Source organism: Polypterus senegalus, chromosome 9 (genome assembly GCF_016835505.1).
Source record: "Polypterus senegalus isolate Bchr_013 chromosome 9, ASM1683550v1, whole genome shotgun sequence".
Classification (NCBI taxonomy): Eukaryota; Metazoa; Chordata; class Cladistia; order Polypteriformes; family Polypteridae; genus Polypterus; species Polypterus senegalus.
The window spans coordinates 182,285,137-182,306,119 of NC_053162.1; the positions used below are offsets into that span (position 1 = coordinate 182,285,137).

At 43.1% G+C, this 20,983-nt stretch overlaps 1 protein-coding gene and 1 long non-coding RNA gene across 4 annotated transcripts in view; one reads left to right on the top strand and one right to left on the bottom strand.

Annotated features, from left to right (window-relative positions):
* Nucleotides 1–20,983, top strand: part of ralgps1 (Ral GEF with PH domain and SH3 binding motif 1) — a 342,472-nt gene that overhangs the window by 144,461 nt on the left and 177,028 nt on the right. For all 3 annotated transcript variants that reach the window (XM_039764462.1, XM_039764461.1, XM_039764463.1), the window contains exons 7-8: nucleotides 11,791–11,880; nucleotides 20,075–20,167. In XM_039764462.1, the coding sequence (XP_039620396.1) occupies nucleotides 11,791–11,880; nucleotides 20,075–20,167 (183 nt within the window). The remainder of the gene's footprint in view (nucleotides 1–11,790; nucleotides 11,881–20,074; nucleotides 20,168–20,983) is intronic.
* On the bottom strand, nucleotides 5,237–20,099 carry LOC120536094. Its single transcript, XR_005635010.1, has 3 exons — nucleotides 20,014–20,099; nucleotides 11,325–11,437; nucleotides 5,237–7,032 (listed from the first exon to the last, which is right to left on the bottom strand). It is a non-coding gene; the product is annotated as an uncharacterized LOC120536094 (long non-coding RNA).

The following is a 20,983-nucleotide window of genomic DNA, read 5'->3' on the forward strand; positions in this document are numbered from 1 at the left end:
AGAAATATTTCTAAATGTCTTATAAATGTAAAAAAACATACTGTTTAGAGTAAAAAGACGACCTAATTAAATGAGATCAGTTGTTATTGATTATTACCACTGATTGTAAATCTGGTCGGAACAAAAACCTACAGCCACAGTGGGTCCCCAGGATCGTGTTTGGGAACCACTGCTATAGACTGTCGAAGAATTAGCACCACCCGAGCCTTTAAGCCGTTCTCAATGCACATGTTTGTGACAATGGTATTGTGGACACTAGATGTCACTGTTGCCCCTTTACACCCAACAGACAGACACAGGCACAGGACACGGGTTAAAAGCACCAAGAAGATATTTAATTATTGTTCTTCTAGGAATAGTGCCCTAAACACCACAGCCACCACTAAAACAAGTAAATATTTTGCACAATCCACAATAATAATCACAATTCTGTCCTCCACACCTCCCAGCAAGCTCTGCCCTACACCTCCAGACTCCGGCTCGTCTGCTGGGTCTTCAGCAGTCCTTTATGTAGTTCTTTAAATCGGCCCCGAAGTACTCGTGACTTTGTACTTCTGGACTATGGGGAAGCGTCCACTGGTGGCCACCACAGTACCCAGCAGGGCTTTGGTATAAAACTACATGTCCCAGGCCCGGATCTGGGGCACCGCTACACTTCAGGGAAGCTAACATCTAAAGTGTTGGAGGAAGTATTGTCCCAAACCGGTTGTCTTCCCCCATCCTTCCTTTCTATGGGTGTTCCAGCCCTGCCTTCTCTTACAGTATACAGTATATAAATATTCTATATGTGTGTAAATAAATAATTTTATTTTAAAATAAAATGTGGAACGGTAGCAATCAGCAGCCAACACCACCGACATCTGACCCTGCCCTATGCTATACTCCACAGGAAGGACCCTTTTACTTTCAGACCTTCAGCGACTTTCTAGCAGTCATGCGGCTTGATGGTCGAGCTAAAATCTCACAGCAGAAACAAGCCCACCCTCACAGCCGCTGCTGGATTAAGAGAACGTGTTTTCCAGCAGGAATTGAACCCAAGGCTAAAGAGAGGAGATCCCCTGCCTGCCAGGCTTGTGCAGCTAATTATACTTTTATTTCTGTAATATACCTGTACAGCCCCATGCCAGCTTTATATGATATAACCCGTTTCTTGGCGAGGGGCTCTCACAAAGCGTATTTGAAAGCCGTGCACAATCATTAATCTTCCAGCGTGTCCCGCAGGTGTTGATTCAGTAATAGGCAAGGGGGTTCCAACAGCACCTCCCTTAAACAAACAGAGCCACACACAGGGTTATTTTTAAAAGCAGCAACCCAGCACTTCATAATAAAGTGTGAGGCCGAGGTCACCGGTACCACCGATATATAAAAAAGCAAGTCAACACGGAGCAAATTGTCCAACAGTCGGAGCGGTGGGGGCCTGAGGCCTCATGCAGCTAGCGTCCATTTCTGTAGAATATAAATCTGTCAGGGGTAACATTGAAAATGGCCTTGAGAAGTCCTCTCATGTCGTAAATTACTGAATGTTTTGTTCTGGGCCTCTCCAGCGGGACCCTTCAACTAAGCTGTAGATTCAGTGGCCTGCGTCTGGAAATGTCAGGGACGGAAGGCATGAGATGAGAGTTTAAATATAAGTGGCATAGTGACAAATGGAGGTGGCACAGTGGTTTGTGCTACTGCCACACACCTCCCGGGATGAGGGTTCAAACCCTGGCCCACTTTGGTGAGGAGTGTGCACGTTTGAGGGACCTCCACAGAGAATATGTCTTGGGTTTAATTGGCGACTCGAAATGATTGTCGTCTGCGTGAGTGTGCCAGAAATGGCCTGGCATCTTGTTCAGCTTGGGCAGGGATTAGGTGAGTTAGATGAAGAGATTGATTTGAGACAAAATAAATAAAGACAATGAATAACATTTACATTTATTTCCTTAAGAGGTCAACATAATCAGATAAACGTCAGTCTTGGAAACTGTCTGGAAACAAGTGGTACAGGACAAGGTGACAAAACGAACCAAGTGAGCAGCTCAAAATAAAATACAAGCGAGATACAATTCCTAGGTTATAAAACCTAACAGCTAATATCAGTGAAACAGAAATTCAGCAAACAAGAAATGTTTCTTAAACACTTTGAGGGGGGTCAGCAGTTTAGATTGAGGTGGGCAGCTCATTCCACCAGTTAGGAGGTACACCTGAAAAGAGTCTGGATATTAAGGTTTGATGCCAAAAGGCAGAGATGGCATCACCAGAGGCAGTTCATCAATAGAACTGAGTGGTCGAGAAAGAGCAGAGGGCCTCACAAGTGTCACAGGTGCTGGCCCATTGACACCTCTCCATAGGCAAACATCAGGGATTTGAACTTTATTAATATAACGCTAATACAGGGAGCCAGTGCAGCAGTCTAAAGTGACGAGTGACATCCGCTCGCATTGGCTAGTTGAACGGCAGACGTGCCGTTGCTGGGTGACACTCTTTCCAGTGGAGAGCGGCAGTAGTCCAGATGTGATAAGGCTGAAACCTGGATCAGGAGTTGTTCTGCATATTTTGTCACATACGGTACAGTCTGATCTTGTAGTTGTTGTATAGGGTCAATAGATAGAGAGACAGAAGGCATGGCGGAGTAGTGTGTTAAAGAAGCAATGAAAAGAACAGGAAACATTTTGAAAATAACGTAACCTGATTGTCAATGTAATTGTTTTGTCACTGTTGTGAGTGATGAGTGTTGTTGTCATATATATATATATTTACACACACACACATAAACATATATATATATATATACATATCTATACATATACACATATATACATACATATATATCTACATACATACACACACAGCTATTTTATCAGTGCAATCGCTGTTTGTTAAAGCAGTTGACTCCGCTCTTACGTGCAATAACAAATCAAATCATTCAGTTGTCTTTGCTCATATGTCATTTTAGAGCTGGGCGCCTGGCATCTTTTTGGCCACAGGTTCGTTTCTGTTTGCTGTGAGGTTCTGTGTTGTGGAGATTCTCAGGATGGATTGCAGGTGCTCATCAGTGAGGCGACTCCTGTGTGCTGTTTTGTTAGTCTTTATCACTGAGAAGAGCTTCTCACACAGATATGTGCTACCAAACATGCACAAGGTTCGAGCCGCATGTAGACGGACTTTTTTTGTTCATCAAAGTCACCAAAGCGCCGTGCAAACTCAGTGCGCTCAGTTTATCAGCAAAGTGCGTATTTGGGAACACCGTAGTGGCGACTTGGTTTAACAGTACTTGGCAACAGGGAAAGTGGGGCAAGGTGAACTGGTGCATTTGTGTCTCCCATAAAAGCAGCTTCACTTGAAATCACTTTGTGATTGTGCACGGGTTAAAGTCCGCTGAAGTGTCAGATTCTTATTTAATTATGCTGTTTTCTGTATCTTCTGAATTGCATTCAGGTTACCCTGATGCAAGGCAGCTGAAGCGCTGCATTATGGGATCTGTAGTTTATTGTGTTACCAGCGCTTCATATACCGGGCTTTAATAACAATAATACAGTATATAAAATGATCTCGCGGGCGGATATAATTACGCCGGGCGGATGTGTGACCCTTGAGTTTGACACATATGGACTAAATAGAACTTGAAAAGATATGTTTTTCAAATGTGATCGCGCAATTCAGATAGAGTTGGCGCACTACAGCCTAGTCATCCTCCCTCGCTCTTACTTTTTACCGTTCATCTAATGAATACACTGAGTATGGCTTTACCAAAACAATCATTGATGGCGAATAAAGTATCCATTATTCGAGTATGTAGATCGGGATATATATATATACATATATATATATACCCGCGTGTCATAGAAGTAGTGTGTTAAAAAGGTAGAAAAGAAAAGGGAACATTTTAAAAATAGCGTAACATGACTGTCAATATACAGTATTTGTTTTGTGAGTGTTACTGAGTGTTGCTGTCATCAAGGATTTGATTATCATTATTTCTTTCAATCAGGTTCGTATTTGTAGGATGTGTTGTGTTCAAGTTACATTCCGTGTTTGTCAATCGTTGTAAAGATGACAGGTTTCATTCATCGATTCGTTTCTTACTGCATCAATAAACAGCTCGTCTTCTTCTTTATCTGAGACCTGACACACTGCATGCACGGGTTTTTACACTGTCTTCCTTTAGCGGGACATTGACTTTTTCCACCGTGTGCTTTGTTTCCGCAGTAGCTGGATTTATGAATATGCTTATCAGGCGCTTCATATTTTTTGCTGCCTTTTCAATTGTGTAATTCGGTTTTTGTTCAGCGCTCTTTGGAACTGTTGCCTTTTATCTGTGCACTCGTCAGTTCCGTGAGCCACTCGGTGTACATGCATCGAAGGTTCCCAGCTGTGCTGGTGCCATCTCGTGCTATGTCCATGGCTGTATTTAATGTTACCTTAGTCCTGGCACTTAAAACTTTCTCCCGGCTGAGTTTGTGTCAAACACCACCCTGACCATCTCATCTTCCTCTCCATAAGCACAGTCCTTCACCCGTGAATATTTACCCGTGGCAGTTTGCTATTGGATTGCGCTGGACGGACGACCTTATATGGGCAGGCACTAAATTACAAGCGCCAGCGCAGCCTGTCTATGAACTTAATTTAAAGTGTAGGTTTACATCGTGCTTTGTTTGTAGCAGAACTCATGAATATGGTTGTATATGTCACTCGCTCACTTCTTATTGTTTGCTGCCTTCTCAATTATATAATGCATGTTTTCTTAAGCGCTTTTTGAGCTCTTCCTGGTTTTCTATGTACTGCGTGATTACGTGGGAGGCGTGATGATGTCACGAAACTCCGCCCCACGGCGTTGAAGCTCATCTCCATTACAGTAAATGGGAAAAACTGCTTCCAGTTATGACCATTACGCGTAGAATTTCGATATAAAACCTGCCCAACTTTTGTAAGGAAGCTGTAAGGAATGAACCTGCCAAATTTCAGCCTTCCACCCACGGGAAGTTGGAGAATTAGTGATGAGTCAGTGAGTGAGTCAGTGAGTGAGGGCTTTGCCTTTTATTAGTATAGATATATATATATATAAAAGCCCAATACCACTGACTCATTTATCATGAAATCTCCCAAACCATGACGACTTGGGACTTGAAATTTGGAATGTAAGTTACCCTTGGCCCATAGGTGCTCGCTAAGAAACGGTTTTCGAAATTTCGTGGTCCAAGCGTGAAATTTCTTATACTTTTTTAGACCCGTTTGTATGTCTGTCTGCTTTTCGCGAGAGAACTACTTAACGGATTTAGATGTTATTTTTTTCAATAATTTGCTTGAACACGTCGGTTGATTTCTGAGACTTTCTCCTTGCGCTAAGTATCATAGTTTGCTTGCGGTACTGAATTATTAGCGCAAATGCCAGAGAGACTCATCAGGCTGCGGGGCCCTCCTCACTCATGCGTGTGCCTTGAAGCGTAACCTTAAGTCTGCTTAGTTAGTGAACAAGAGAACTACTTAACGGATTTAGATCTTTTTTTTTCTGTAATTTGCTTGAACATTCCGGTTGATTTTGCGACTTCTCTCATCTCGCTAAGACTCATAGTTCGCTTACATTAGCAATACGTTCGTGCTAATCCGAGACCGAGGCTGCAGGCCGAGGACAGAGGGAAGAGTGACGTCAGGAGTAGGGAGCTGGGCTGGGCCTCCTCGCTGTCCTGTTTCACTAATACGCGGGCGAAGCCCAGGGGGATGGCTAGTCTTAAAATAAATCTGCAAGACTGTAATGAGAAGTGAAGCAAAAGTGATCCCTTTTATTGGCTAACTGAGCAGATGACAATATTCAAGTTTTTGAGATAGCTCAGGTCTACAGCTTGCCTGATGAAGGGGTCTGAGCTGCCCTGAAAGCTTGCATATCGTAATCTGTTCAGTTAGCCAATATAAGGGGTCATTTTACTTCACTTCATAATGGCTAACACAATGCATCACTCCACAATCTACAAGACTGAAAGATATTTGCCACATGCTTAGTGAAGAACAGCTGGTCGTTGATCACCACCCTCCTCCAAATTGAACAGACATGGGCTGTTGGATAGACAGAGAAACTGAGATAACAAGAAGGTCCATCTTTTGCCAGGTTGAGCCTGAGATGGTGTTTCTTCATCCAGGTTGAGATATCAGTGATGCACGCAGAGGTTCTAGCGGACACCGTGTGGTCCTCTGGAGGGAATGACAAGTCCAGCTGCCTATCATTTGCATAGCACTGATAAGAGAAATCGCGAGACTTTATAATGGGCCCAGTCGGGAGGTGTATAGAGAGAAGTGGAGAGGAGCCAGAACTGATCCTTGGGGCACTTTTATGCTTCCCTGGTGCACACCTGAAATCTCTCCAAGCTAAAGCACGTGGTTGGATCTGCCCTAGAGGTAGGATTCAACCACACTAAGGGCCGTCCTAATGGTCTGGCAAGAAGGATCTGGGGGTCGAGTGTGTCGATTGCAGAGGAGAGATCTAAAAAGATTTTGAGAGAGGACGTATCAGTAAGTGTTGCCTGCTGTAATGTGTCGACAACAGGAAGTAGAGCCATCTTGGTACAATGCCTGCCAGTGAAGCTGGGCTGATTAGGATCAAGCAGTCTGTTCTTAGCATTGGTAGAAGTGCTTAAGATTTGTGGAAGAACAAATTTAAAAAGAAGAATTAAATTGGAAATGCATGCATTAAGCATGTATGTAAGGAGCGATGTAAGGCACTTATATGTGCAATCTCAAAACAATAATGCCTCTGTGAATATTAAATATTTAGGGAATGATACCTTTAAACACTCAGTCTTTATGTTATTTACTTAGCAAAAAGGGCAGTAACTGGAAGAAGCAAATCCATCTCATTATTGAAGGGGCCTAGTCCAGTTTTAGGGTCTTCATGAGCTGTAATCTGCCTCGGTATCACAGGGTGCAGGGCAGGAACAAATCCTGGGGTGTCAGTACATCACAGGGAACGCTCATGTACACCAGGCCTCTTTAGAGACACGTAAAACATCCAAGTTCGGAATGTGGAAGGAAAACTTGAGGAGTCGGGAACTGATGTCACTACAAAAAAAATAAAAAAAATATGTGTGTTAAGACTGAGAGGTTCACCCAAACCAGAGCAGCCCAGAAACTCCAAAGCCAGGTCTGCGCTCCTGATAGTCCTGCTAATTAACAGACAGGCCTCCTTTTTATTGGGGTAGGGTCCTAAAGTAATCATATCTTCTACAGTACTTTATTCTCTATATTACATACCGGTACTCTTACCAGACTGTCAGAGTTGACTACTACTGTATTTTTTTCTTTATACCTGTAACCCCAGGCAATTAGGTAGAGCACCCAAATAGACAGGAGAGAAAGTTACACATTTCTTCACATATTAGAGATAAGTACAGTGAGTGTGGGTAAATAATACAACCTGATAATAAGCTAACAGCTGGCTCTCTGTCTTATTCTGTTTGTTGGTCTTTCCTCCTGCATGGCCTTTGAATGGAGTGGCCTCTCTGAATATGGCTGCCAAGGCAGATGAACAACTCAGAATGGAAACTGGCAGAGAGAGAGGGAGAGACAAGGCCTGTTTATCAGTCTTAGTTTTAAGGAATCCTGTAGCTTCTTGACACACCTCTTGCACTAGTGAGTGTGTAGTAGTGTTGCGGGATATACCATTACTAAAAAAGGACTGAACTACCCAAATTTTAAACTGGTACTATAACAGCATTATGCACTTGAAGTGGACCTTAAAGGCAATTTTTTGTATTAGTGTACCTTGCACTCTGCTAACCAACAGCAAACACCCCCCAATGCTACACCCACTCTTCAAAGCATTAATCGGATATTAGCACAGTCAATTTTTCAAAGGAAGTCACCACTATAATATACGTGTATTACCGTACACACTTGATACAATATATTTAATAACAGCGCCCTCAAAACTCAGAGAGGAAAACATGTTCTGCAGGAAGCCTCAGAGTACAAAAGGAATTGTAGAACCAGCAACATGAGAAGCACATCATTAGGAGTTCAAGTCACAGGAGGTTCTGCTCAACTTTATAACACACTGGTGAGACCTCATCTGGAGTCCTGTGTGTGGAGTTTTGGTCTCCAGGCTACGAAAAGGACATAACAGCACTAGAGAAGGTCCAGAGAAGAGCAACTGGGCTGATTCCAGTGTCACAGGGGATGAGTTAGGAGGAAAGATTAAAAGAGCTGAGCTTCTACAGTTTAAGCAAAAGAAGATTAAGAGGTGACATGATTGAAGTGTTTAAAATGATGAAGGAATTAGTGCAGTGAATCAAGACTGTTACTATAAAATGAGTTCATCAAGAACATGGGGTCACAGTTGGAAACTTGTTAAGGTGAAATATCGCACAAACATTAGGAAGTTTTTCTTTACCCAAAGAACAATAGACACTTGGAATAAGCGAACAAGTAGTGTGGTGGACAGTAAGACGTTAGGGACTTTCAAAACTCGACTTGATGTTTTTATAGAAGAACTAACAAAATACCCGCGCTTCGCAGCGGAGAAGCAGTTTGTTAAAGAAGTTATGAAAAAGAAAAGGAAACATTTTAAAAATAATGTAACATGATTGTCAATGTAATTGTTTCGTCACTGTTATGAGTGTTGCTGTCATATATATATATATATATATATATATATATATATATATATATAATACACACACAGACACACAGATAAACATATACATATACATATATACATATAAACATATATATACATAATATACATATACACATCTAAATATATATAAATAGATATAGACATATCAACATATATATATATACACATACATATATACAGTACAGGCCAAAAGTTTGGACACACCTCCTCATTCAATATGTTTTCTTTATTTTCATTGGTAGATTCCCACTGAAGGCATCAAAACCATTTCAGGTGACTACCTGTTGAAGCTCATCAAGAGAATGCCAAGAGTGTGAAAAGCAGTAATCAGAGCAAAGGGTGGCTATTTTGAAGAAACTAGAATATAAAACATGTTTTCAGTTATTTCACCTTTCTTTTGTTAAGTACATAACTCTCATTCATAGTTTCGATGCCTTCAGTGAGAATCTACCAATGTAAATGGTCATGAAAATAAAGAAAACACATTGAATGAGGAGGTGTGTCCAAACTTCTGTATATATACAGTGTATATATATATATATATATATATATACTCCTGTAGCCAGAATAAATGCCTTTATTTTATAGACAAACCAGGTTTGAACAAGTTCCTTTCTTATGCAGCCACAGCCGCGACACACACAAAAAACATCAATAATAACTCATAAATTTGCAATATTATTTAGGAAAATCGCAACATTTTGCTCACCAAAAATTTTTATTATTTGTAAACAAAATCCATCGTCCTCTCTTTCCTCAAAAACAGTTCAATTACTCTGTCGTACGGATTATCTGTGCGCTTCAGTTCCATCCTCACTTTCTATCGCTATCGACGCTAATGCTGAAAGGCGAACCCTCCCTATGGTATTTCTGGCATAAGTTCCATTTTGCTTTATGGCTGAAAATGTCCGCTCGACAGACTCAGTGTACACAGGAATGCTCAGCACCAAAAATATAGCAATGTGAACAGTTGCCCCATGCTCTCATTCAGATTTTTCTGATGAAGGAAGAGGGAGATTCTCCTGCAAAATCATCCATGGCATACATTACAGTAAGTTCTGTTTTTAGCCGAGACAGATCAAAAAGTGCTCCCTTGCTCTTGTGTTGAAATGTAGAAGGCCGCATGCGTTAAATTTTTCTTGTATTCCTGAAACTTCTGGGGCTCGAGGAGCGTGACAAACATCAGGTTTTCATGGTCTTGAAATCTGGTCTGTGTCTGGCAAATAATATTGTCCAGAATCCTGCCATGGAGTTGGCCGTAGTGCATGCAACAATCTTGTGCTCGGAGCGTTTGCAGTGTGTTCAGTGGCCTCAGAGAGTTCCTCATATCGGCTTCTATCCAATCAATGGGTCTGAATACGGTGATGTTGCCGTACGCCTGCTTGAGGGCCCAACTGACACCAACTCAAAATTTGATGGGTTGAAGCAACAGGTTAATCAACATATATTCTGTGTTAGAGTGCCTGCACAATGGATTGTGAAAGGCTCTCTGCCTGGCAACAAATGATGGCTGAAATGTGATTGGTTAAATGAAACTCCGCCTCCCACGGCTATCGAGCTGCAGTCTATTCTCTCTGCCTGGCAACAAATGACGGCTGAAATGTGATTGGTTAAATATTTTAAAACAAAACTCCGACGGCTTCGCTAGCTGCATTCTATTACAGTATATATGGATGAAAATATGTTCCAGTTATGACCATTACGCGTAGAATTTCGAAATGAAACCTACCCAACTTTTGTAAGTAAGCTGTAAGGAATGAGCCTGCCAAATTTCAGCCTTCTACCTACACGGGAAGCTGGAGAATTAGTGACGAGTGAGTGAGTTAGGGCTTTGCCTTTTATTAATATAGATGGACTGGCGAGCTTTGTTGGGCAGAATGGCCTGTTCTCGTCTAGAGTGTTCTAATGTTCTAAAAGGTTTCTCACTGTTGCTGAGGCCTGTTGACCTGTGAGTGTGGCCCCCACCAAACCTTGGACAAATCCTGGTGGAAACTGGGGGATCGTGTGGCAGCCAGGTTGCCTGTGAACCCAGGCAAGTGGATTGTGGTGCTCATGTGTGCAGGCCAGTGGGGATGAGTGGACAGTCATCTATTACTTATTTCGGTATCGTTTTAATATCACTACTGAGTTTTGAAAGCTTTGAATCGATCCAACACTAGTGTGTGGTTCCCAATGACTCAACTAAAACTGACTCTGACCCTATTCCAGCCTAATTCAGCAGCCGTCTGTTCATGTCCTTTAATCTCAACCCGCTTGTGTTCCCCCAGGCTAGCTGGCCAGTCAGTTACTGAGATTTTATATTAAATAACTCTAACTTGTAGTAAGTGTGGCAATTAGTTTCTTATTTTTTGTAAGTGCATATTATTATAATAATATTACTACGACATTCTCATGATGCCTTACTAGTTAGTTTGGAAATCGAAATTCTAGAAGCAGGCTTTGTGGCTACACACACAGAACATGCCCAAGCTTTATAAATTCAAAAAGTTAGAGGGCAGCCATGAAACCCCTGGCCTAGAAAAACCAAAACAATAGATTTTTTAAAAATAATAGGATATATTAGCAAAGTTTAAAAAAAAAACAAAATTCAAAAAGGTTGCCTACAAAAGGCAAACCAGAAGAAAACAAAGCTAAGTCTGAAATCCAAAGACAAAACCAAAAACGAAAGACAAAAGATAAAAAGAAAACCTCAGAATAATCAAAAGAAAGCACTTACCAAAAATTGAGGAAATCCAAAACACTGTGAAAACTCGGCACTAAGTTCAGACATCCCAGCCCTGCATAAAAGCAGAGTGTGGTCCCTCATCTGTGGTGTTGGGGCTCCGCCCCCTGTGGAAAAGGCAACAGTAACATTAACTTACCAGGATTGGCTCTTATCGGGGGACTTAACTTTTGGAAAAATTCTTAATATGGCAGTTACAGGACTGAAATCTACATTTGTATTTTATATGTCTATTTGTTTTATATGTGGTACACATTTCAAATGTTTAGGCCTTGTGTCTGCTGTATGCCAGTACTAGAGGGCAATGACCACCTTGCTGACCCCTACTAGGCTCTATGCTACCTCTGCAGGTGATGCCAGCTGGCATGTCTTGCTTGATCTCACCACCTTGTGGTTGTAGTGGTGCTGCTGTGGCTGGCATCTGAATGATTTTCACTTTTTTGCGTTTCTGTCTGTTCAGGTCAGCTTTTGGGTGGTCCGGGAAATCCTAACAGCGCAGACGTTGAAGATCCGAGCAGAGATCCTGAGTCATTTTGTGAAGATAGCCAAGGTAAGCTACTTGTGGTCTCCACTGACCCCAGTGCTGTCCTTCATTATCTGGTGACATGACTGGCCATTCCATTCAATACGCTTGTTGTCCCTCATTGTTTATTTTGGTTGGATCAGATCTTCAAACTGTGCCACTTTATTATCTGAATCAGTGGAGCCGCTTCATTTAAGTGACATTTGCTACAGTCGGTCACAATTGGTGCAGACCCTCTTGGTCACTCAAAAACTTTTTTTTTAATGGTCACTTATTCCACAGCATATTATGAAGTAAGAACGGGGAATCACCGATGTTCTCCTGGTTCAATTGAACTGATTAATTTATTTAAAAAAAGTACAAAAAAAAAAAATTTTATGAGTAGAAATTGTTTGAAATTCCTGCCAAGTGGACATCAGGGCTCTACTTCTGTCATCCCTTCCTGCATCTAAAGGGTCATCCCAGTTTTAATTATTTGTATAAGTGCCACCTCTGGATGTTTTCCAAATCCCACCTCTAACACCATTCTTTACTTTTCTCGTTTGGATTTGTTTAATCCGTGTCAGCATCTCTGGCTCCGCCCTCAAACTAGCAGCCCCACCCACTGGGCGAGTGCCTCATATCTTAAAGTGATTTCTTGCAGCCCCCTGTCTTTTCATTGGTAGTGCCTTGCCTAGGTCCTGGATGCCCCTTTCTTTCATACTTACATTTGGACAGAGGTTCAAACTCTTTGGCCAACTACGCACCTCACTGAAACCTTTTCCAGATGGCACGTGCTTGCAGAAAGCTGAGTAGTGCATTAAAAAGGCAGCCATTTAAGAGCCCGCTGTCATCACTTCCCTTCATTTCGCCTCGAGATTTGCTCCAGGACACAATTTATGAGTTCTGTTTTTATATTGAAGCTCAACGTTTCTCTTGATCATTTCCCCAAATCAGTGAAGGCGCTTCAGTTCCTGCTCTTCCCGAATGGAATTCTCATTTTCTGGCTTTTGGATGGCAGCCTTAACTTACCAGATGACTCTTTTAAAAAAAAAAAAAATAATAATAATTTAAAATCAAATGGCGTGTCGTGCTGACCGCAGCTTTAAATTTGCCGTAAAAGCTCGCTTGGCCTTCTGCAGATCGAAATTGGCCCGAGGCACTGGCGCTCAGTCGTGATATTTTCTAATAAAATGAAGAAAAGAATGGAGACAAAATACGTGATGAGGCCAATAGTCGGAAATGAGAGAGGCGGTCGGAAGCGGATGTGGAAAAGAGTGACCGAGATTGGCAAGACCTGGCAGAGAGGGAGGTGACCAGAAAGACGCACTGGCGGGCGGGCAGGCAGGCTGGCCTCAGTTTGGCGTGCTATGCATACTGCTACTGGCCCACTGCCTGCTTCTGCTAATGGTGATGATTAGATTGTACTGTATATAGTGCCTTTCGCAGTGAGAACTGCCCTAATAGCTTCTGATCAAGCTATATAATGCACTGGTGAGGCCTCTTCTGGAATACTGTGTGCAGTTTTGGTCTCCATGCTAATAAAAGGACATAGCAGCACTGGAAAAAGTTCAGAGAAGAGCGACTAGGCTGATTCAGAGCTACAGGAGATGAGTTATGAGGAAAAATGAAAAGAGCTGAGCCTTTACAGTTTAAGCAAAATAAAATGAAGGGAATTAGTGGATCCAGTGGATCGAGACGGTAAATTTAAAAGGAGTTCTTTAAGAACACGGGGACACTTTCGGAAACTTGTTAAGGGTAAATTTCACACAAACATTAGGAAGTTTTTCTTTACACAAAGAACGACAGACACTTGGAATAAGCAACCAAATAGTGTGGTGGACAGTAAGACGTTAGGGACTTTCAAAACTCGACTTGATGTTTTTCTGGAGGAAATAAGTGGAGAGGACTGGCGAGCTTTGTTGGGCTAAATGGCCTGTTCACGTTTAGAGTGTTCTAATGTTCAAATATATGATTTGTGTTAGGAGTCTTTCAGTTGTTGTTTGATATGGTGCCTTTCTGCTCAGAATTTAAAGGAGACCTCCATCCCTCCATTTACCTGGGTTGTGAGATTGTAGACGGGAATCAACACTTCATAAGATACCATTCCACTGCTGGGCATATTCCCACTGTCATACCTGGCAAATTTAGACTTGCCAGTCGACCTAGCACGCCAGATATATTAGCAGTGTGTTATGGTGGGAATTTACCTGTGCTTTAATATAGCAGCTTCAGAGCGCCCCACACGCAAAGTTACTTACTAGCTTGGCACAAGCAGGCCAAATGGTTGTATTCAGACTTGAGCTACACCAGTGTCAATCCCCGAAGCTGATGCCCGTTCACTCTGATGCCTTCAATGGAAAAACGTTTTCTGAGCTTCTAACATCTGTTGGAATACGGCAGCCATCCATATTAGGCGCTGTTATCACAATACCTTAGCGATGTCATCATGGATGTTCTTCTGTTTCTTATTTTGGCACACCTATGGTATAGTTATTGTTAACTACTGTACTGTATGTGTAAGTTGTTTGTGTGAGTGTGAGGTAGATCTGCTTTAAGGTGCCCCCACATATATGACTTTATCCACATGTTGGCAGCTGTTTCAAAAAAGAGACTTGATAGCTCAGCAAAAGCAGACCATACAGTTATCTTCAGACCTGAGTGCCAGTCACCTAAACAGATGCCAGCTCACTGTGCTACTTTCAGTTGACAATGGCTTTTCTCAGCTTCCCCTGTCGGAGTATGGAAGTCACCCACATTAGGTGCTCTTATCACAATACCTTGAGCATATTATCATGGAGGTCCCTGTTATTCGTTAGCCATGTTGTTTATATAAGCGTTAGATAGATCTGCTTTATAGTGCATCCATATGTACAGCTGCTTCAAACTAGGAGATTTAATAGCTCAACAAAAGCAGCCCATCTTCAGACCTGAGCGTCGCTCAACAATGGAGGCAGTCACCTGAACAGGCGCCGGCTCACTGTGCTCTTACCCCTGTGGGACAATGGCAGTCACCCACACCATATACCCTTGGAACTATACCTTGACCCAATCAGACAATATAAATTAAAACTACCATAAAGCAAAATTAATAATAGATGCGAAAACAGGAAATGTACTTGAAAGGAATCTTGTTGGAAAATACTTATGTATACTTTTTTTCTAGCAATCCAATGTCGCCCTTTTTTAGTGGAGACTATGTCCATGACACCGGTGGTTCCCCCTTGAAGAATCACCACCGATATTAATAGCGAAGCATATCAACTGATTAAACAGCCTGCAGCAACCCATTTCAAGTCCATTTCGCAAATCCGTACTTGACCCTCTGCCATTAAATACAACTGTGAGTCACGGCCCAAAGGAAACTGTGGTGTTAGGATACAGATAACGGTGAACATGAGACCCTTCAAGCCAGGGGGCACAGCTGCCTTAGAGTTCCTCAATACACAGAGATCTCGAACCTTTCCAGATTTAGTGGGAATTGCAGACATCTTGTCTAGGTGCTCTTCTTCATCTTCTTGTTTCTTTTCTGTGTTCCCTTTTGTGTACAGCATGCATTCCATTTAAAAAGCCCTTTCTTCGTGAAGATTTAACAATGATTACATGAATAATCAATAATCTTCAAATCACTCTCATGTTTGCATTACATCAGTGTTTCCTTTCCCAGGCTAATGTCCCTCCTGATCCTAATTACTCTCGACTAATAAATTCCAAAAGTATGTCTCTGCACTCTGTCTTTAGGATTCTAAAAGAATGAGTCGAAAGGTACAAATTTCAAATCAGTAGAGTTACAGAGTTTAAATCCATACATACTGTATCAGTCATCAAAGAGCTGCAAATATTTCAACACAGGAGTTTGTTTCATATGACATTTCGAGACCAGTTGGAGTCTGCAGATCCATCTAATTGACTCCAGCTGCGGCCCTGCAGAGCTCCACCTGCTTACACAAAGATTAGGGTTAGGGGAGGAGTCATCTGACTCAAGTCAAGTAAAGCAGGTGACAGAAACCTGCAATCCAATTGGCTGTCCAGCAAAGCACCTGAATTGTGAAGCTGCAGACATTACGACCAATCCAGTGTGTCTAAGAGTGTCTGATTAGTTGTATGGCGGTTTAGTTCAAGTAGGAAGTGGTTTGTTTTGACAAAGGTAACAGTCCTGTTATATATCAGCCAGGGATGTTCCCCTGGCTGGGGTTTAAGTCCTTATTTCATGTCCTTTTTGTTCATTCTTTATCTATCTATCTATCTATCTATCTATCTATCTATCTATCTATCTATCTATCTATCTATCTATCTATCTATCTATCTATCTATCTATCTATCTATCTATTATATAGTGCCTTTCACAACTATCTATCTATCTATCTATCTATCTATCTATCTATCTATCTATCTATCTATCTATCTATCATTATATAGTGCCTTTCACTCTCTGTCTATCTATCTATCTATCTATCTATCTATCTATCTATCTATCTATCTATCTATCTATCTATCTTGCTTTTTTTAATTAATTTACATTGTTCCATGTGATTGGTTTTAACCATAAGTCTTGATTCTTTATAAATCTTAGATCCACTTAAAGCTATACTCTTGTGCCCGCTATTTTAGCCACTCCGTATCACTGTCTGTCAGTAAGCATGTGTAACTTTAAAAAAACAAGCCTTTTTTGAATATTCCTGATTTAATCTCCATATAAATCTGGCCAAGTTCTTGAACTCTACTACAAATCGTGGAAGGACAGAGGAAGAAAAGACAAAAAAATAAAACTTAAGTGAATGTGTACTTGACATATACCTGACAGAAATGCAGAATCCAAGAACATGCCAGTGTATTGTGGAGTCGCCAGTCAGCCAAAATTGGGAGGAAACCCGGAGGACAAAAGTAGAACTTCTCACATACTGTACACTGACTGAGCCAGGATTTGAACCCATGACTCTGGAGATCAAGATTTTTAGCCTTAAGCGCTGAGCCCCCCTCTTTTGTCGCCCCAGACCCATCTCTCAAGGCTCCACCAGCCCTGCCTCCCTGCTCATAATTGCCATCATGCCATTTTTTGTAATGTTAATGCTTAAACCGTACAAGGTACTTTATATAGTGCCAGCATGTCTCCTCTAGACTTGTTCTTGTCACATTTAGACCTCCCAGCAATGGCAGGCATTGATCCAGCTTGGATGAGCTGTTCAGCCACCACGTGACACATTAAGACATATGAAATGTCATTGAGGGTGACGATGAGGAAAAACAAGGTGGCAGCAAGCGGCAATAAACCCCAGCCCTCCCCCATCCCACCCTGCACCCCTCACCCAGTGTGTTTTTGGAGGTGATGCTGAAGGAGCGAGTGGAGTGCACAGCCAGATGAGCTCATGGCAAACATCTGCAGTGAGCTCAGTGCCTGGAGAGCGGCGGCCTCATTAATAACACGTCAGCCAGCCTTGGCCAGACCCCCACGCCACATTCAACTCCCTTTGTGGTGTCTGTCTGCCTTGTGTCACCTCGTCTGAAAGAGAAAACGGAATGTACAGCAAAGTGGTAATATTGTTTGGTCCAAAAACATGAGGGAGAGGTGAAGGAGGAGGAGCAGGACAGGTGGACACTGAGGAACAGCAGACAGGTGTGGATACAAAAATGGACAACATTAACACAAGCCAACGATGGAAAGGAGGGCCTTGACAGAAATGAAGGAAGCCAGCAGTGGACATCTGGATTATGAAAAATATTAAGAAGTTACAATAGACATGAAAAACAGTGGGCAACTTTAGTAGAGCAGAGTCTTCAAGTGCAGATGAAAATCAAGAGGAGAAAGGACAAAAGAAACACGAAAAAGATCAGAGGACAGGAATCTCACTGAAGAAGGTGCATTCCCACCCATGCATAACACAAAGGCACCAACCAACATAGACAACAAAGCACACAGCCCTCCTCTTCTCTTCTCTTCTCTTCTCTTTCTTTCTTAGAACATTTAACAGAGAAGAAGACACAGAAGTAGTGGGTAATCGAGAGGACAAAGGACACATGAAATGGTTAACAAATATGAATCTTCACGCTACCTCAATTTTTATGATGGCAGTTTGCATTTCCTCCAGAATGTTCTGACGAGTGATCCGATGAATTGCAATTAACTGCAAAGTCCCTCTTTGCCATGAACATGAACTTCATCCCAAACAAATACTGTGTGTCAGCCCTGCCACCAAAGGACCTGCTGACGTCATGTCAGTGATCCTCTCGTTAACGGGTGAGAGTGTCGATGAGGACAAGGCTGGAGGTCACTCTGTCCTGCTGATTGAGTTACTATAGAGAGGTGAAGAAGGCATCAGGGCGCCCGAGAAAGTCCAGCAAATGCCAGGAGCGTCTCCTAAAGTGGATTCAGCTGCAGGCACCGCCAGGGCAGAGCTGGCACAGGAATGGCAGCAGGCAGGTGAGAGTGAGGTGAATACTTTTGGAGGATGGCCTGGTGGGTGTCAAGAAGGGCAGCAAAGAAGCCAAGAAAAACATCAGGGACAGACTGATATTCTGGGATTGAGCTGCTGAGGACTGCTGGGATCAAGTCATTTCCTCTGATGAATCCCCTTTCCTGATTGTTTGGGGTATCTGGAAAAAAGAAAAGGTGAGCGGCGTCACCATCAGTCCTGTGTCAGGCCAACAGTAAAGCATCCCGAGACCATTCAGGTCACGTGGGGTTGCTCCTCAGCCAAGGTAGTGCAGGGCTCAGAACACAGCCATAAATAAAGAATGGGACCAAAACATCCTCTGAGAGAAACTTCTCCCAACCATCCAAGAAGAGTTTGGTGACCAACATAACGGAGCACCGGGCCAAAAGTGACAACTAAGTGGCTCAGGGACCAAAACATCGAAATTTGGGGTCTATGGCCAGGAAACTCCCCAGACCTCAATCCCATTGAGAACTTGTGGCCAATCCTCAAGAGACGGGTGGACAAACAAGAACCCCCTAAATTCTGATTTTGCAAGAATGGGCGGCGACCATCAGTCAGGATTTGGCCCAGAAGTTGATTGACAGACAGCATGGCAGGGTGAATTGCAGAGGGCTTGAAAAAGAAAGAGCGGCCAACACTGCACATATGGACTATTTGCATAAACTTCATGTCATTGTTAAAAAAAGCCTTTGAAACTTCTAAACTGCTTGTAATTCTACTTGAGTATAGCATAGAAACATCTGACAAAAAGATCTAAAAACATTGATGCAGCAAACTTTGTGAAAACCAACACTTGGGTCATTCTCAACACTTTTCACCACGACTGTAGACAAGGTAGCAGTGGACAATGGACACACATCACAGCATGGGGTGTGTACCAGAGATTAAGGGACACGTAACAAGAAGGAGAAGACAAGAATATGAAGGGAACCCAGATAGGAATGGACACATGTAACAAAAAAAAAATGGCCACACTTCTCAGAGGACAACGGGTACACAAAGGAGACCAGAAGACATTAACAGTGAAGAGGACACCCACGTGTAGTAGAGAACCCTGACAACAATAGACATGTGGACAGAAGAACCTGGGACCAAAGGAATAAACGCTGGAGAGTGACGGACACGATGATTGGAGAAGCCAGAGAAGGAGCAGCAGACAAGAAGACCACATATGTCCATGACGGGCCCCAATATGGAGAACAGGCAGAGGATGGCGGATGTGAAGAAGAGCTGAATGGGCGTGTGCTGTGGAAAATTCACAGTGGAGAATGTCAAAAAGCAACACGAATGACAGACACCTGAGGTGGAGGAGAGGTGAGAGGTGCAGGGTGGAGAACAATGGACATGTATCTGGAATGGACACCGTTGACAGCTGGACGCAAGAGACAAAGAGAAAAGAGGAAGGAGCATGTGTGTTTGGGAATCAGGGAACACGGCACCGGCAGAGCAATCCGAGGACACTGAGCACGGGTAATGAATATAAAGAAACAAGGAGCAGAGGACGCTGGATGCAAGTACTCCAAAATGAACACTTGGTGTCTGAGGAGTGCTGGAATAGCAGGTGGCTTCAACATGTCCCCCCTGGGCTAAGCTGACTGCTCGAGTGTGGAGGATGATGGAATGCAAGTAGTGAGGCCCCCAAAGTGGTCACACTCAAGGGTGCAGCCGCATGACCCTATGCCCTCTGATTCTATAAACGGTTGTGCCTTGTGAAAGGCGCTATATAAGCAGTTTGGGTTGTGCGTACCTGTGGACAGTGGCTGCTCTTGTGTCCCCTTCATGATTTTCCTCTCTGTCTTCCTTTCCAGAAACTCCAGGAGCTCAACAACCTTCACTCCCTTGTGTCCGTGGTGTCGGCCTTGCAGAGCGCACCCATTTTCCGGCTCACCAAGACCTGGGCGGTAAGTGTCTGTCGCTTCACTTTTCTCTTCTCCTGTACTTTACTGAGAAAAGATTAAAAAAAAAAAAAAAATGGTCCAATTGACTACATCCTGTGGCAGGCCGGTGACATCTGTGACAGGGAGAGACGGCACACGCAGATGACCGCCGAGCCTCCGTGTGCCCCTCCAGTTTCACACGTGCAGGTCTCTCCCCTGGCACTGACTTTGCTGCTGCTGGCACTGCTAATGTGAGCGCGTACGGGGTAATAAAACATCTCCATGTGGCACCATGCCAGCTCTCTGGCCTGCTCCGCACCAAGCAGACTTGTAATTAACTCCGATTTATGTAACTGCTTGAACTTGGACAGCGGCTTCACTGGAACCCGAGTGTGTAATTAACTGGCAGCATAAATCAGGGGTCCACAAGGCCTCCGTGTCATCGCGGTGGCTTTATGGGTGACATCATTTTCCAGCAGTGACATCACAGGCCCCCTGCTGCTGCTTGTAATTACAGGATGGATGCCTTTGGTTGGGATGTGGTAAGATCTGCGGCCTGGGAAGAGACGGCTTTCTACAGCGGCAAGAACGCAGAGGCCAGCGCATCCTGAGGCGGAGAGGCCCTCCAGTCATATCAGAGGCTCCCCACTGGGAAAAGGATGTAAAACCCGATGACCCCAAGTCAACCTCAGACTGAGTTACTGGTCATTAGTGTCCCCATGGCGAAACTTAGGGATCGGAGGCTGAGGTGGACAGAGAGCCTTTTAGCAAATTGGGGCCATTTAGTGTTACACTGGCAGAAATGGGTGAAATGGCCACTGGTCACCTTTTGATCTAACC